This window comes from Dinoponera quadriceps, unplaced genomic scaffold (assembly GCF_001313825.1).
Source record: "Dinoponera quadriceps isolate SergipeBrazil2010 unplaced genomic scaffold, ASM131382v1 scaffold1228, whole genome shotgun sequence".
In the NCBI taxonomy this organism is placed as follows: domain Eukaryota; kingdom Metazoa; phylum Arthropoda; class Insecta; order Hymenoptera; family Formicidae; genus Dinoponera; species Dinoponera quadriceps.
In genome coordinates this window covers 16,850-35,350 of record NW_014555357.1, presented here as the reverse complement: position 1 = coordinate 35,350, position 18,501 = coordinate 16,850, and the positions used below count along the sequence as shown (strand labels likewise).

At 38.6% G+C, this 18,501-nt stretch overlaps 1 protein-coding gene across 1 annotated transcript; it reads left to right on the top strand.

Moving 5' to 3' along the window:
* Nucleotides 1-9,411: 9,411 nt before the first annotated feature.
* On the top strand, nt 9,412-13,135 carry LOC106743956 (the record flags this gene model as incomplete). Its single annotated transcript, XM_014618315.1, has 7 exons — nt 9,412-9,664; nt 10,016-10,142; nt 10,269-10,413; nt 10,477-10,746; nt 11,473-11,629; nt 11,712-12,293; nt 13,001-13,135. Coding segments are annotated over exons 1-7 (1,669 nt in total), but the record flags the coding sequence as incomplete, so codon positions are not given.
* Between the last annotated feature and the right edge of the window lie 5,366 nt (nt 13,136-18,501).

The following is an 18,501-nucleotide window of genomic DNA, read 5'->3' as shown; positions in this document are numbered from 1 at the left end:
AATCATGTCGTGGACTTTTTGAATGATTTCCTCGGTAACCACGTCTGCCGGGCGTCCTGGTCGCTCCTCATCAAAAACGGATGTTCGCCCACGTTTAAATTCGTTGAACCAATATCTAACTGTGGTCATAGATGGCGAAATGTCCCCATAAACAGCATCCAACTTTGCTTTTATCTCCTCGCATTTTTTCCCATCCAAAAGGCGAATTACCGAACGATATTGCTCTTTTACCATCTTAGCAAAAGTCACGAAACACGTCTTACTCGAATGGCTGCCAAATCCAAACTAACCTATCAATCAGTCTGCAATTTGTTTTGCCGTCGTTTGATAGATGACAGCACACGATGATAACACCAACTTCCCTCAGGAACGCCCTCTGTCGTCTAACACGGGTACTTATTGAACCGCCCTCGTATGTCTGTGGTTTAATAAATTAAAAACGTTCCATTGTTAAAAAAATCACGCATTTTGTTGCATCCATTCCTACGTATTTTTGCGTTTTCATTCCAAAGATTTGTTTGAACGTATTTGAGAACATTCAACTTTAGTAGTAATTATGTAATAACGTCAGTGATCATGTGATACCTTTTGGAATAACGCTTGTGACATTCAAACGAAATAAACAAAGTTATAATCGTATTGATCTCGCATTATGAAATTAGGTAGCAATGCGTTATTACAGAAGCAGACGACGAAACGAATTATCGTCGGTGCGTTTAACAGGTCTTTTTACGCAACGAAATAATGTTCTTATCCGGGGGATTATCTCCGGAAATGAGTTTTGGGCGGCGCCGTCTTGCTCCCCGGTGTACGATAAATTCGACGAAATAACAGCGGCGCTGCAGAACTTGTGCACCTCTTTACGTAAAGCCTCTACTTTTCTCGACTTTGCACTTGGAGAAAATGCGAAGAGAAGAACTTTTCGAACAGCTCCTCACGACTCGAAAATATGCCTAAAATACGTCGTTACACAAATAAAGTGCTGGATTCGAACAAATAATTATTCCAATACTCCAGAGCAAATTTTTACTTGGATTAAATAAACTTTACTTGGATCAAATAAATATTTTACTTGGATCAAGTAATATTTGCTTGATTTATATCGAGAAAAAAACTTAAAAGTTTATTTGTAAAATATTAAATTTATTTCACAGAAATAAACATTGATTCACGGCGGAATAAAATTTTATTCCTAGCAAATAAAAAATCAATTAATGAACGAACGTGTATAACTTCGGAATATAATCAGCGCGATATCATCGCGGTCCGTTTATGTGATTCTGTTTGAGTTACCGCGCGACACGTTGAAATTCGTCGATATGAAAAAAATAGCGTGGCATAAATTCGGCTTATCGGCGAGCCATCTATCTAATAAGGGAGGTTCTCCATTACTATGAGAAAACTTTCCCTTTTCCCTTTTATTTTTTATTTCAAACTCGCTGACGATTCAATCGCCATTTTCGCTGATGATATCCCATCGCTAGATGCTCAAAAGGAATTTTGATCGGACGCCTTACTTTCTTTCGCTCGTCCGTCTCACAGTTTGCGTCAACGGTGTTGTTGATTTTTATCCTCGCGAAGTCGACGCGATACAGCGTCACGAGAGATTGATGATCGAGAAAGGAAGAAGGCAGGGGAGAAGGGAGAGAGAGAGACAGAGGGCAAAACCTTTCCTTTTTCTCCGCGAGCTTTTCAAAATATGCCTTTTTTTCAAATCCGATTCTCCAGCTGCAGATTCTCCAACTGCAGTTTTTAGCTTTTTTACCGCTCGCGGCGATGTGAAAATTAACAGAGCGAAAGAAAGCTTTCAGTTGGGATCGTTCGGCTTTGTGAAGTCTTACATCGCAGACTATTATTGATTTTACGTACTTAACATAGAAAAATAGATAATGAAGAGAGAACACCGGGTGAAAAAGGCTAGCGAAAGAGGAAATTAACTGCGAGTTTTTAGCAGTCCATTTGCCGTTTTGATAAAAACCGCCCTTTCTGAGAGCCGCGCGAGTCTGCTCTCGATATTCGCGTTGCGGCCTAGCCGACGACGATATTTTTGGAAGATGCATCATTTCGTTTGCGAGAGAAAAGCCGATAAAAGACGCGACATGTGAGTGATCGATATTAGGTAACATATCCTTTACTAAACTGCGGAGAGTAACAATGTAATCACGATATGCTGTCAGCACGCTGAAAGCGTACAAACGCGCGCGTTTGTTTTTATTCTCCCAATAATTATTTAATCAATCGTCTCATCAGGAAAACATCGCAGGCTCTTCCTTTGTGTGAAATTTGAACGTTCCAAAGGTCGTTAACAGGTGTAACGAACAGTGTACTTTGACGCAATTATCGGCGGCTTCCTTGATTTATCAAGTGGACCGCTTGCCTCATTAACGCTGAGTTACCATTCTGAGGATCGTTTGAGCAACTTACCGGGATGTGTGTTGGATCAATGTTGTAATCTCGGTAATGTTTGTTCCGATTGTTGTTGTGGGATTTTCACTTGAGGAAATACCTAGCAATGTTACGGTACGCTGATGAAGAATTATAGTTAGTTAGTAGGCGCCAGACATAACTTTTAAGGAGAAAAATAGTCAGGAGAACCATTTTTTCTAGTGTTATTGTAATGATAATAACCTTACATGCATGTTGCTACTATTAAAAAATATGTTTGGCACCGAAACTAACTATAATTTTCAGTGTAACTTGTTTTTATATTCGTGGAGGCTTTTTCCGCATGGAGTATAACAATTGAAGGGCTCGGTGCAAAAACTGATTATTTCTTGAAACTGTGCGGTATCAACAAAAAACTATTTTGCAAGGTAAGTTTGGCAAATTCTTTTTAAGGAAATTGTTCAAGTATGTAAAAATTGTTCTGTTGGTACATTTTACAATACAAACAATTATATGATATGAACAGTTTTCTGTTGATGCTGTACAATTTTGAAAATTTCAGCTAACTGATTTCCGCACTGAATTTTTTCCTATTAAGTAATCTTCCTGTTTATCCCTTCGTCGTTGAATGTGCACGCGATATTTCTATTCTGCAAGCTCGACGATTTAGTAATTATCATCTCTTCGAATGTATCACGACTCGAACGACGCGACGGCGATCATTTATTTATTTCAGCAGCCGTCCTGATTACGGGCGGACTTTTCTTACCGCCGAAACAAATTACAGCCGCCCCACAGAGGCTATTTTTGCCAAGAATAACAACATTTCCCTCTATTTTCGGCGAAGCGTGAGAAAGAGGCATCGATTAATCAGTAGTTTCCAGGAGACTTACTTTCCGTTCTACGGAAGTTCCCTTCGTGTTCCCGTCCCATTGAAAACTTCCATCCATTTATAAAATCTATCTACGTTGTTCTCGACCTAAAGGGTCTACCTATGACAGAAATTACTCGGCGCGAATGGCAGAAGCGGCTTCTTCGTCGGGGAGTAACTTGAGAGGAGAACTCGACTCGCGGGAATTGGAAAGCCGTAGAGTAAAATTGCAAAGCGAGTGCAAGCCGATAACGATGCGTGAGTGACAACATTTCTCCCCGCACGTCATCACCTAATTCATTCGGATATTTACTGACGACGAATATTTAACGTTGAATCTTTTCAAAACGCTCTTACATATTTTGTGATAACTCATCCTTAACGGTATCAACATTAGTTTTTTTTTTTACTGAAACGACTAAGCGGTCATTTTTTATCGCAATAAAAATATTTAATATTTTGCTAAAATTTAACATATATATTTATTAGAAAACAAGAGTTAATTAAATAACGAGGATGAACATATTTTTAATTAAAAGAAAATGTTTCTCACACTGAAAAAGTTAACTAAGATATTCACGAAACGTCGGAAATAAAACCACGAAGAACGCGATGCTAACTCGGAAGCCAAATATACATGTGTATAAAATGTAATAAAAATATAATATGAATAAAATATAAGCAATTGGAACATAAAATATGTACCTTTTATTGTGGATAATAAAAATTTTTGTTTTTAAATAATGAATAATGATATCGATGGATATATTTTTCCCGACACAAAGAGTCAAGTGAAAATAAGATTCGGTTACAATCACACAGATTGTCGTATATATTATTATGAAAATAAGGAAAATTATGGAGAACTAAATATTTCATCGGAATAAAGGAAATAATTGATGAAAAGTCATACAATTTTATATATATATCTTTTATATGCAAGAAATAGAATATCAGTCTAAAAACTAAAAACAATCAGAAATGTCCGCTCGGTATTATTTTGTTAACGATATCCTCTCATAGGGTGAGCTTTTTTGTGGAAGTCACTTGACGGCGCGTTACATGTGTCTTTTCTTCCATACGATTCGCAACGGGCAAACTTCGATGGAATTCTGGGAATACGCATGAGTGGTGTTTATCCTACGTTTCCGATACCAATGAACATTTATCTACGCTTCCTAGCAATAAATTATTGACGCAGTTGTAAAAGGATGCCGTTCGTGTCGCTCTCTCTCTTTTTTTCTCCCTCCCTCCCTCCTCTCCCTTTTTTCGATTTTTACTATTTTTTTTTTTATTGTCACCGCCGCCCGCACTTCGGTCCGTCGGCGCGCGCGGGAATGTCCATGAAAGATTCATAATCCCGATATTTTGTTATCGGCCGCCTGCGTCGCAAATAAATCTCCCGAGCGTTTCCACAGCGGAATGCTCGCTCAAGGAAACCGCGAGGATCGATTGACGCTAATACGTCAGAGCGTCTGCTCTGCACGCTTCAGAAATCGAAATATTCCCGTGCGGGAACGTCCCGCACATCACGTGCTAAGTACGACGAAAGCGTCTGCTGATAAGTATCGTATCTAAAACACGTGTGTCTGCCGATCTCTCGTTCGAAAAAAAATTTGGTAATAACCATCAAGGCTAGGTCAGAATTATCAAATGCTTTGGTAAAATAGTTTCAATTAAAGTAATGTAAAGTGAATATAATCAAATAATATGCCNAGAGAGAGAGAGAGAGAGAGAGAGAGAGAGATTTGATAATCATTATACAGAAAAAAGTACTGAATTCAAGTAAATAATTACTCCGATACTCCTTAGCAAATTTTTACCTGGACCAAATAATATTTACTTAACTAAGTAAAATATTTTCCAAGTGAATTATCCAAGTAAAATATGTATTTAATTTAAGTAAAGTTTATTTCATCCAAGTAAAAATACTTGCTCAGCAGTATTGGAGTAATTATTTACTTGAATCCAGCACTTTTTTCTATATACTAATTTATGTGGTACGTCATCACCAAACTGTTCGCTAAATAAAACCATATTGTTTAATAATATTAATCACATTATGCGGACAATATTAAGAATTACCGAATGATCTAGTATTTTCCAAATGCTTTGATAATTATCAAACTATTTTTTNAATTCAAGTAAATAATTACTCCGATACTCCTTAGCAAATTTTTACCTGGACCAAATAATATTTACTTAACTAAGTAAAATATTTTCCAAGTGAATTATCCAAGTAAAATATGTATTTAATTTAAGTAAAGTTTATTTCATCCAAGTAAAAATACTTGCTCAGCAGTATTGGAGTAATTATTTACTTGAATCCAGCACTTTTTTCTATATACTAATTTATGTGGTACGTCATCACCAAACTGTTCGCTAAATAAAACCATATTGTTTAATAATATTAATCACATTATGCGGACAATATTAAGAATTACCGAATGATCTAGTATTTTCCAAATGCTTTGATAATTATCAAACTATTTTTTATAAAATTCTTCGTTATTAATTACTAAATAATTAATTCAACTTTTTTCAAGAAGTTTTAATAATTATTATGTGATTTTAAATATTATGTTTATGATAATTATTATATGTTATTATATCAAACACTTGATAATTATTACCACATCTGACCAAACATTACGCTGACACACTGAACCAAATACACTTGTTAACTATTACGTGACTATTTTTATAGCGCACCATCGATAGGTGTCGATTCTTCGCGCGTCTTCGCCTCGTTTATGCGACGTTCTTGAGAAAGAAAAGAAAAAAAAAACATACAATTCTCGCGGCGTTTCGCAACAATAACAGAAATATCGCCTGACGCGCCCGATGATAACCCATTTTACGAAGCATTGATAACCCTAGGCATTCATAGGCGCGGCATAGACCGCCTGTTCTTTATGGCTCCCTACGGTATGATTTCCATTAATCTCAAAAGAGACTGGAAGCTACCGGCGAAACGATAAATTATGCCGCGTGAGCTTTAACAGCTCCTGATTGCCTGAAATTATATATTAGTTCTCTACACGATGCTTTACGACGGCCGGGTTGGGATCACCAAGTATTGTATCCGCCGGATAGCCCGTCGTGAATTTTTATTTAATATGATCTAATATGATGTTAAACGATCCGTTAAACAGTCCGACAAATAAGAACGTTTATTTTTTCCATCCTGTATATGCTTCTTCAATACAACATTGATTCTAATGCTGTCGTACAACACTCGTTCGGAACATTAGTCTTTCCTCGTCATAGCTCAACCAAGTTTCAGGCATATTGGGAAATAAGTATTTATAAAAATTTATTCGGTGGATATAAGGTTTATGTCACAGAAATAAACCTTACAAATTGTTTCTTACAAATAAGTTTTTAAGAGTTCTTTTCTCAGCTTCCATTGCAGTGAAATACTAGACAGAAAAAGATTCAAATAAATAATTACTCCAAATATTTACTCGATCCAAGTACTCATCTAATTTATTTAATTCAATTAAAAATTTGTCAGGGAGTATTGAAGTATTAATTATTTATTTGAAAGTAGCATGTTTTTTTCTGTATATAATCTCTTTCCACTAAAAATNTTAATTCAATTAAAAATTTGTCAGGGAGTATTGAAGTATTAATTATTTATTTGAACTAGCATTTTTTTCTGTATATAATCTCTTTGCACTAAGAATTCGGTCGTCATCTTCCTTGCAAGTTTTTCGCTCAGCTGCGAGCAATTTTATATATTCAGAGTCATATTTATTAATTAATATATTTATCTCGGTAAAGCAATAAAAAAACAACTTAATTTGCTGATGCCTTGCTTCTTGGATGTCATTAGTGCGAGTAATACATCGATCGTTAAACTTTGTAACATCCAATGAAGTCATTATTACTTTCGAATACAATAGAAGTTATTCGATGATAATGTTGAGCGTCTCGTGTTCCGCGCGAGGAGATACCGGCCGGCGCGTGGCCCAAATCTGACAAATCTTGACGAATTTAACGAATCAACTTTCGAAGCTCCTGCATTATTCATGCTCCGTCGCCCGCGCGTCGGTTACAAGTCTCTACTTACGTAAGCGAAGCACACAAGCCATTCAATGGAAGAAGGATTTAATAACAAATTTCGGTTATAATATATGCCGACCAAATGCTTGATTACTGCAACCAAATAATTTCGTTCCATACTGTAATCTCGTATATATACATTATACATAGTGTATTTCGTACATTATGTATTATATGTAATATTGTACATATAATATACACACAGAACGAAATTATGTAGTTGCGGTAATCAAACATTTAATCGGCATATATTAACCGTTTGCACTAGAAGTTTTTTTTCATTCATATTACCAGCAACTCGAAGCAATTTCAGTGGAAAGATCACATATAAGTAAATATCCTGTACACAATAGTTTTTACGATTTGTCCTTATGTTATGAACTGAAAGTTATTTGTCTCCATAGCGGAGCCCTCGAGTGCAAAGGGTTAATCAAATTTTACTATTTCCTACTAAATCCTTCTTTCAGTGTTTTATGGGAGGGAACACCGTTTTAGGACGCGTGGGCATGAAAAAGCACGGCGATTACGTGGACGCCGGTGTTATGGAAGAAGGAACAGTTCGCGAGGGTGGCTGTTGTTGGCTCGCTAGATGTTCGGCGGCAGTTTGACCCGGTTGGCCGACCTACCGTGTCCCCCGCGCGTCCCTCCGACGAGCGGCTTCTCGACTCGGATCTTTACTTATATTTTTCCAGCAGGCCGAATCGGCGCGCCGACAATCGATTTTCAGGGCCGATAAGTTAGTCACGTGTTTCCATTAACTCGCGAACCGCGCGGCTGTGTATCTCGGTGATCCATCGAAGTGAGATCGAGCGCAATCGTTCTTTTTTAATCGCGGAAACGGCGATTGTTTCGATAGATTTGGAAAAAGAAACTGATTGTTTCGACGGTAAATGCTGACGGTAAAAAGTTATAACACCTGTACTGTTTTTTCATATTCAGTCACTTTTAACAAAATCATCACTCTCTTCGCTTTATCGTTAAAGTAGTATAAAATGGATTTCTTAAGAATTTGTTGAAACTTGAATTATATATAGATTTTAACGATGACCTAATTATTGGCGCAATTAGAAAACAATTGACTGTTCCAAAGTGGAGATATTTGCAACTAAGGATTTTCCTACGTATATCTTAAAGTTCCTAATATCTTATTTTTAATTTCTTCTAAACCACATTTAATGAAAAACTACTGTGATATAGATATAGAAAAATTCCAAAATTAATGACAATTTTGTTTTGAAAACATTTACAATTACATTTAGTGAAATCCACGATATATTTACACACATATTTTTAAATATTTATATATCACTTTTTATTATGTGTACACCCCTATTAATACAACTGTATTAATACAACTGTATGTATAAATAAAGAACTAATAAGAAAAATGAAAACTAAATAATATCTCCGTATTTGTAATATTGTGTGTATATATATTTCTCGTAATTTCGCTGAAAATTAACATTATTACTTAGATAGTTAAATAAAATATATATAGGAAAAAATATATTTTTCCGTAAATAATCAACTTTTTTAGAGGCCCCTTAATATCGCCACTGAAAATCTTTGCGATATAATTAATTAGCGAAGTTTGCTTACACGTAAACAATCGTTTCCAATTGTCGCGTATAAAATCCTACGACGAATAAAAGATTTATTAAGCGTGAAAAAAATATCTACATGTATAAATATAAAATGTAACGAGTTCTTAAAGTGTATAAATTCAAAAACTTTCATCTCAATCGTCTCAGTGGCCTGCCAAGCTAACTAACTTGATTTTACTGCTCGTTCCATTCGCACGACACGTATTACTCAGCGCGCGAACATTCTCTTATATTTTCTCGGATATTTTCTCGGTGACTGCTGACTCACGAGTAACGCCTAGGTATTAAATATCGTACGTGCGTATGTATCGCGCTGGACGAAACTCCTCGGGATTTACGATCAACTCGAACAAAATTTGAGTAGCGCGTCCGCGCTTTTCGTTTTGCCTTCGAGTTTCTCTCAGCGCCCCGCGATATTTCCATCTTCAAGCAAGTCTCCGATTCTTTCATCGTGCCTGATTATCCGTCGTTTCTCCCGGCGGAATGTTGGTCCGGCGTTGCGACACGACTAAACGCGACGGTGGCGCGATCTGGTTCACCGATCGTCCAACTACCGCGCGAGCAACAGTCCGTTCGGCGAACTTCAGAACCGGTAATGGCAACGCTTTGAGAAAGAGTCACGTCGCAACACCACTGGGAGAAACGATGGATAATCAGGCGCGTGATCCCCAATTCACGAAAGTACTGGAGACCTGCTTGAAGATGGAAATCGGGGGAGGCAGGGAGAAGTTCGCAGGTAAAGTGAAAAGCGGGTGCACTACTGTGCGTAATAATGTAACTCAAAGCGTGAGACTCGGCGAAGGGGATGAAATTTTCACATATAAGGGGAACCTGAAGTATCTATAAACGCGTCTCACCGTGAAATAGGTCACGGTGATGCCACCGTGTCGTAATATACCGTAATGCAAGTACTTCGTACGTGTGACGCACCATTTAACGAGAGAGAGAGAGAGAGAGAGAGAGAAAGCGAAATTAACTCCCCTTACGATATACGCACGATATTACGAGTCTCGTGCGAGCGTAGATATCCTTGCTTATCGAACGTTAAAACGTGCCTCCTCGTAAAACTATCGCCGGTGGTTTCCAGCTAACTCGTTGGCGATAGCAAGGATGAGGACCAAGATACGCAACGAAATCAGCAGGAGGAAGCAGCTCAAGGAGCAGGTAGTGCAAAAGCAGAAAATCAGTGTGAGATTGAACGAGAGCTTAACGAGGTACGGTGTCCAAAATCATCGTCTACAGCAGCCTACTTTTCATACCAAATATTTTATACTTCCTTTTTTTCCATCGGATTTCTCCTTTGATACGCATATTGGAATTTCGCTGTTTTGCATATGTAGATTGCATATAAGCAACAGTGAGACGATGAACAAGGTGGAAGCTATGAGAGCGAATATCGACGATCAGTATAAATTGATGGAGCTGAGGGCGCAAGAGTATCGAGACATCGTCGCCGACTACAAGAACACGTCGGATGCTTATCACGTCAGTAGCGATATCGCGAGACTTTGATATTCGACGAAATAATTGAAATAACTGTATGCACAGGCTATGTACGAGGAATTTCCGCTGGCGAAAGCCAGAAACACGGCCAAGATCAGCCTGAGGAAGCTGCAAATCGAGCATATGGTGATGACTTACAAGAAGACGGAGATGATGACGATTATTCAGCAGAGAGAACGTATCAATTGGGTCCGTATGCGCTGCGAGATAATTGAGTTCGCTTACTTCATGGTGGAACGATTGAAATTGGAGGAGAGGTTAACGAGACTGAGGGCGAATCATCACGGAAAGGAGTTACAGTCGCTCGAGATGGAGGTCACAATCGAGTTGTTCTTTCGCCGTTCTATTCTTAATTCTAGCTAGCCACCTTCAAGTCTGTAATTCACCACAATCCGGTCAGTGAGACCGTTCGACTTTATCGCCTTGTCATTCTAATTAGTAGTTTTAAGCTTATAATGTGGGAATCGCAAAGTCTGAATAAGTGATTTGGATTTAAACTAAACTTATTATTATAAAGAAAAAGTATATTTTCGGAAATAAATGCTTTTGCAAGTGCGATTTAAGAAAAGATAATATACCTTCGTTGTAACTAATATTTTTCAAGAAAAAAAATAATATGTCGTATGAAAGCTGGAAAAACCGAAAGAGTTCCATTAGACCGGAATGTAGCTTATTCTAAGTAGTTAACAGTAAATCTTCAAAAGTCTTTTATTATGTTTCTTTGATGCTACAAATGTTATTTTCTTTACTTTCGACGACTTGGTGTAGAACTAAAATTTAGACTGTGGAGGTCTCACTTATAGTATTAAAGAAGGATATTAATAGCTGCATTAGATACATCAGATATTTGTACATGTAGCGTAATATAACGTAAAACATTTTTTTTTAATAAACCAAAGAGTATTTATTATGTTCTTTTGATACTACAAATATAAATAGGAACTTATTTCCGTTTACTTCCTTTTGAAGACATAATGTAAAATTTAAAATTCGGATTAATTCTCCAACGACGCGAATGACGCGATCTTTTGACCTTCGCAGATACAAGCGCAACACAAGAGGCAGGAAGATCAGAGGAGACTTCGGAAGCGGAAGATGTTGGCATTACCGAAAATCAACATACCGTATCAGCAAATGTACGTTCGTACGCCTCATATAAGAGTTCAACACCAATGGATACAAGCCGAAAATTTCGACGGTAAAAACAAATACTTTAGTCTCTTTCTCCCTCTCTCTCTCTAAATGGGACTCGAGAGGATGCATTGTATTTCGATTTTTAGATGACGTGTCCATCAATACCATGGCTCTGGAAAAACTATGCATAACCGGGTCCACCATAATGTCGCCCGAGGAAATAAACGTGGAGTCGGTACACGAGAAGGAATATACCGTCGTCCAGACGGAGAGCCACGATCCGAAAACACCCGCCGAAAAGGCGAACACGCGTGTCGCTTCGGATGTCGAGATGGTTGAAAAAACAGCTTCAGCGGACAATGACATAGAAATGAAGGAGATCCATCGGGACGAAGAGACCAGTCGGCAGCGGTCCGCGAAAACAAGTCCCCGCACAAGCCTGCTCAAGCATAGCGCCACCACGAGTACACACGAAATTGAAGCGAAAAGACTCGAAAGGAAAAACAGTGAGGGAAGTAGTAGCAATAGGATAAATGTCTCATCGATCGTTGCCCAAGAGGATGAGTTGCTGAAATCGTCGGCCCCGAAAATTAGAAAGGTAGAAACTGTGCCCCTGCTGCCAAACCTGGCTCGTTGCCCGAGCGGCGCGACGAGCAATATATTTTCGCCGCCGCATCACGAGTTCTGCGAGAGCAACCTAAGCTTCTTTGACCAGGACTTCGCGAAAGGTTGTCGTTCATTTGGTTCATTATATTTCTTACACACTATACTGTGAATTATTATGTGTGTTGTAATCTTTATTTACTGTAAAGTACATCACTAAAGATTACAACATGTATCGCAATTGTAATTTTGATATAGCCCAAAATTTTGTGGTAATTTTTACTAGAATATTTCCCCCGTGTAGCTTGAAAGTTTCGAGGAGAAATCAGTTTTTTCCCCATTTTTCCGCGGATTTCTTCTCTTCCAAAGGTACAAAAATTTGTTTGGAAAAATTCACGTGTGTTCGGTTAAAATCTGTCACATTTACTTTTTACGTAAAGAAGATGAGAAACCAAAAAAGTCCAGTGATAAATTGGGAGAAAACGGTTTTTTCTCCGAAACTTTAAAACTATATTCATACATTAACCAAATTGGCAGCTGCATCGATAGAATCTTTGATTTTAATTTTCCGATTTTTTACTTTTCTCATCTGTTTCGAATCAGCTAAAATTCAAAATACGATCTTCAAAGTATACTTTTAGACATTTTTTATTTAAATAAATAAGGCTCCTTCTTCGTTTATTGTTCTACTTATTTTATGTTACATTAGCTACATGAATACAAATATCTGATGTATTTAACACAGCCATTAATATTTGTCTGATATAATTATTAATATTTGCATGAGATCAGAGATAATCTCGTGTACGACAAATTCCACCGTGTCTCGCAGGTTCCATGTCATTATACGACGGATCTCTATGCAATTATCGGTTATCTCCCATCTCCAACGTGTCGCCCATACGTTTCGAGGGAGAAGCGCCGACCGCCGCAAAGCCTTTGCAGCAGCCCGACGATAAGATGTCAAGTATGAAACTCTCTTTCGTTTTCTGCTATTCAATTCCTCAATTACACCGAAATTTCAAGACTTCTAATTCTCGACTTTTTCGCTCACAGTATTTCAGTTTAATAATTTCACGTAGAAGCCGAAAAGCAACTTCACTCTGTTTTGAGGAAACGGAAGGAAGGAAGAGAGACGACGCGACGTTGAGTTTTCTTAATCAACGATGATATCACGACGTTCTATGCACCACAAATCGATCAAGTTATATAACAGAATATATTACTTCTATCACGATTACGCAAGTGAGAAAGTATTGATGCAGTCGCCGAACTAGTGGCTCGAACTCGCCGAGTCACTCGAGACGCCGTCTCCAAGAGTGCCGCGTTATTACGTACGCGAATCATGCAGCCGCGGGATGTCCCTGGCAGTTCCGAAATAATTTCGAACTCTTGCGGCGGGTTAATACAACTTCTCGCGGCATGTATTAAATAAATGCCTGCTCACCGAGTCGCGATTATGTACCTGCTGTGGTCCTCTGTGCGCAATTTCGACCGCCACAATTTCGCTCGGGGAGAGAGAGAGAGAAAGAGAGAAAGAGAGAGAGAGCGCCGCTTACTTCGGCCGCACGGGAAACAAGACCGGGCGGATGGAAAAGATAGAAAGGAAGAGAAATCTCTTGCACTCTCCTCGTGCAGACGCAGGGGGAGCACTCAGCTTTAATAAAAACAGTTCCGTTAAAAACCTACTTCTCACTCACTCCCTTCTCGCTCGGCCGCGAGCGAGACATTGTGTGCGCCGTGATTACCAGCTAATGGACGAAAATAGCCTGCGGTGCTTTACGAGCTTTTTAATTACTTGAGATATTCTTATTAGGCTTCCGTTCGGCGCGCTTTATCTTGGCCGTTTCTTTTGCCTCGTTTACCTCGGAACGAGAGACGACGTCTCCCGCACGATATTACGTTGTTTTTTTTCCTTACATTACTCGCGATATCATTGGTTGGCGACATAGTACCCGAATGTTTAAGGAACGTTTCTCCGTGCGAACGCCGTCTAATTGAACAACGAAAGGATATTCCCAGAAGCGAAATTACCAGTCAGTCTTTTTCCCCGAGGTAATTGGTAGAAAAAAGAGAAAAAAAAGAGAGACAGAGGAGAGGGAATATCGAGCACGCGATATAACTTCTTAATCTTTGCTCTCCACTTTAATCATATCAGCCGACGTAATTGATATAAATTAGCCCGCTCGAGCGTTTCATTTGCGTCGCAAGGAGGAAGAATACGAAAGTTTGTTATTACCTGTCGTAACTTTGGCGGCTTCCCACGAGAAGCAGACGAGGAAGAGAGAGAGAAAAGAGCAGGGGGAAAGAGAGAAAGAGAAATTGTGTCATTTTATAAGCCAATGTAACGCGAGGCCGACTATCAAGCTATTTTATTTCAAAAGTTTCGCATTGAGAAAGATAAATGGTACACTTAACGGCGCAATCGTCGAACCGACGTTTTCGGGGGAGAACTTTAATCGCTAATATCGTTCGGAAAATTCTCAGCAAAGCGTCCCGAAAATAATCGCTTCTTTATTGCCTACACAGGGAATATATCGCGCGTGAATTATGCGTCCTATTGTATCAGATATTATTATTGACAATTCATATATATGAAGTAACCGATATCGGAGTTAAATCGTAGATCTCGATCAAGCCGTATATTATTATTGAAACTATATCGATATTACGACGCGTACTGTGTGTGTGCACTGCTCGATATTATTTTCTGTTACTCGTCACACACCACGACTCCGGCCAATAAAATAATGTTTATGTTATAGGTGTGACTCTTTTGTACATGTATGATTTCGCAGATATATATCTCGCGTGACATTCGCTTCCGATGTCACGCGAGAGCGCCGTGACTTTTTTTTTTACACACTCGTACTTCATGGACTGGAATGCTTGTGCCTGCCCGGGTGATAACTCGTCACGCGTTATTCCACGAACGTGGTTATCCCGGCAGAATTATGTTGCCCGACCGAGAGAGCCACTTGGTGTGTGTTATGCTGTTGGTACATTTCTTGAGCCCGTGCAATGAGCCGGCGGGCGTATATATACGTACTTTGTCGGCCGAGAGAATCCGCTTCTTGCGGTCGGTCTTACGGCAACGAGCGCACTTATGTATTGCGTCCTAGGGTGCGTAATTTAGGTTAATTACTCGTGCTGCGCACGGGCTAATGGTGTCTTTGTAACTTGTTTATAAGGCCCGTAGCGGCGGTGCATAATATTACCGCAAATACGTCGATTAAAGCGAACGAGCGATAAGATTTATTACTCCCTGCGACACAGAGTACTGCGTATAAATAGAAAAGCGCAACGGAGAATGTCAGGTTTGATCGGCTGTCTATGACTTGGGCGCTATTTTCTTTGCCTAACACGACCAAAAGTATATGATGTACCGGTAAGTTATGGTATTATTTTTGTCATGTACTTTTAGAATGTATGATTTAATAAAATACTTTTCTGATATGTCGGGTTACAACGAGTGGCTGCAAATTATGGGCGGAATATTTTCTTCCTTAGATTAATGATTCATTAATTATTCAGATTAATATCTTGTAATCTCTTTTTTCTTTATTCATTTTTTTCTCACTTCTTTATTCGCTTGTTCCAAATATTACATGCAAAAGAAACCTTCGATATATCGAATTTAGTTGTGCTTTTTTATTCGTATCTAAGATTTGTATCTACGCCAGAGAGAAGTATCGCACCCTTTTTTTGTATTTATTTTTATTTATTTATTCATTAAATTAACGCAAGAGAAAGAAAGAGAGGGGGAGAAAATAAGGTCCTTTGTATACAAATTGAAGGACGGAGGAAATTATAGATTAATATTCATATTTCGATCAAATTGAATGCGACGACGTCTACGAGTATCGTGATGTAAAAGCCGTAACATGTAATCTATTGAAGTATGTACGTTTTGTAACGTGCAAAAGATATCGTGGTATCGTTTCATTTATTAATACGTCGACCGTTGATTTCCTTTGGTCGTGCAAAAGCTGATAATTATCAAAGATACGGTAAATAAGTGTAATTTCAGACATGTGTATCTTTCATCTCGTTTCATTCTCTTATGTAGCCACACGATTAATTGTTTAAATGCAATTAATTAGAGAATCAAGAAAAACTGTTCTGACCAAACCGAAGAATTACTTATGAGCCTTTAGGGGCAAAGCACGGATCTTTTAGTGCCATTGGATATATTGTCAATGTTTATAATAGGAGGATATTGAAAGTGTGTTTATACGGTCGAAATTTTCTCCAGCCTGTGAGGAACCTTCGAATGTTAAGCTTAACTTTTGTTCCTAATTTATATTCCTCAATTAACGCAGCCTAGAAAAATTATTACTTTAAATTTACACTAAGCGTTGCGAAAATAATATCCTCTTACAATAAATGTTGGTACAATAAATATTAATATTAACAATATTGATACATCTAATGGTACTAAAAAATCTATGTTTTGAAGGCTCATAAAGAATTTTTCCAATTAATTAGATATCGTACGTGACTTAATAAGACTCGATGAGAGCGACCGACATTGTAATACTCTTGCATCTCATTAAGTTACACGTAAAACATAATTAATCGCACCTAACAAATTGTCAATAGCGGGCTAACGACACAAGCTAACAGACGTACGCTTCGTAAATTGCCTACCTTTTCGACCTATTATTCAGACCTCTCAGTCAAGCTTGAAAATAATCAATGAAAATCGCGTGGAAAGCACGACGCGTTGAGGAACAACCGGAGGTTTTCACGAGATTAATACTTCGCGAACGAATCCCCATCAACAGCTTTCTTTCTCTTCAACTTATCCTCGCGGCCGCGCATGAATGTCTAATCTCGATCAACGAGGCGTTTCCGACGCGAACGAAACATTCCACGAGAAGGGAACGACGGGGAGCGGGCTAGGCGGAAACCCCCGGCAGATTAAACGACGTCGCTGCTGGTCTCGCCGGGGTATTCGGTAAATTCTGGCAGCCATGGAAACGGCCGTCGTGTATTTCGGCGAATGTGTTTCGCCGGCACGCGAGGCCAGTCTTCTTAGAGGGCGAAAAGCTCCGCTCTCTTGGGGGATTTATACCACCCTCGGCGCCCGCGCTTAAGTCGCAATTGACAGTCGGATGTACACACGACTCGGGATAAATCACGGGCGAGGCCCGGACGACAATTTCGTCGGTCATTTCCGGATTTCATGGATCGCATCAAACTAAAATTCCCGAAACTGATCTGAAAGGAATATGAGAAGCATATTTGTTTATTTCTGGCGTTTCTTATTTAAACTGATATATAGTCTGTGTCCCGAGTCACTAATATTATTATATTATATATATTATTAATATTATTATATATTATTCAGATTTTACGTTATTGTCATTCTTATTATTCAGATTTGATGTTATTGTCAATTTTGTATCATACCACTCTCCCTATCAGTTTGTTCGGGACCAATAATGCTATTATTGTTATTATTATTATGTGTCACCCCGAGTGATTCGTTCGTTTAATATATTTTATATGAGTATTATATCGGATAATGTGCGGCAAGATTTAATTGTATGGATAGAATTTGCATATTGGCGAACAATTCTACTACTCTACTATTCTGGATTTTTTTCAATAACTCGTTGCGTTCTTTCAATTCTCCTATTTTTTAATTTTCTTAAATTTAAATTCTTTTAGCTTGATTGGCGTGTTCATCAAATTGAATAATTTCAAAAGGAAGAAAATTTTTTTCTGTTTTTCGTATGAAATTCGATCAATATATTAGAAATCTTGTATAATTTCCTCCGTTCTTAACTCTATACACCAAAGGGTCCTGTCAATTGAATGAATAAATAAATAAATGAATCAATTTTCTGTACGTACAGAAGAAAAGTGCGGTTGACTTTACCCGACGATAAACAAATCGAACGAGTCGAAGAAAACGGAATATCCGCTTCTTATAATTCGGCTCTGATGATTAGAAATTCAGTCTCCTTCGAGCGTGTCAATTCAAGCAAACATGTACAGGAAGCGTGATCGAAATTAAATCGATAATACAATGTTCCGCCATCTTCAGCGGGACAGGTGGGCGTTCGCTCGGCACGGCAGGAAAGGGCGCATCTTGACTTATTTCAGGCGGATGCCCGCAACAACGTTTTTACGCGGGAGTTGTCGCGGGCGCAAATTCGATCTGGCGGCTAGCGTCCTTAAATGAGACGGGGCGGGAAAATAAATCGCGCGAAATTTGATGACGCCGGAGAAAAGGTGGACGCGCGAGGGACAACTTTTTGCCGGCGAATCGCCCGCCTCGCTCTATTTTATCACGATCTGTCGATAACAGGCAGTCTGATGTCT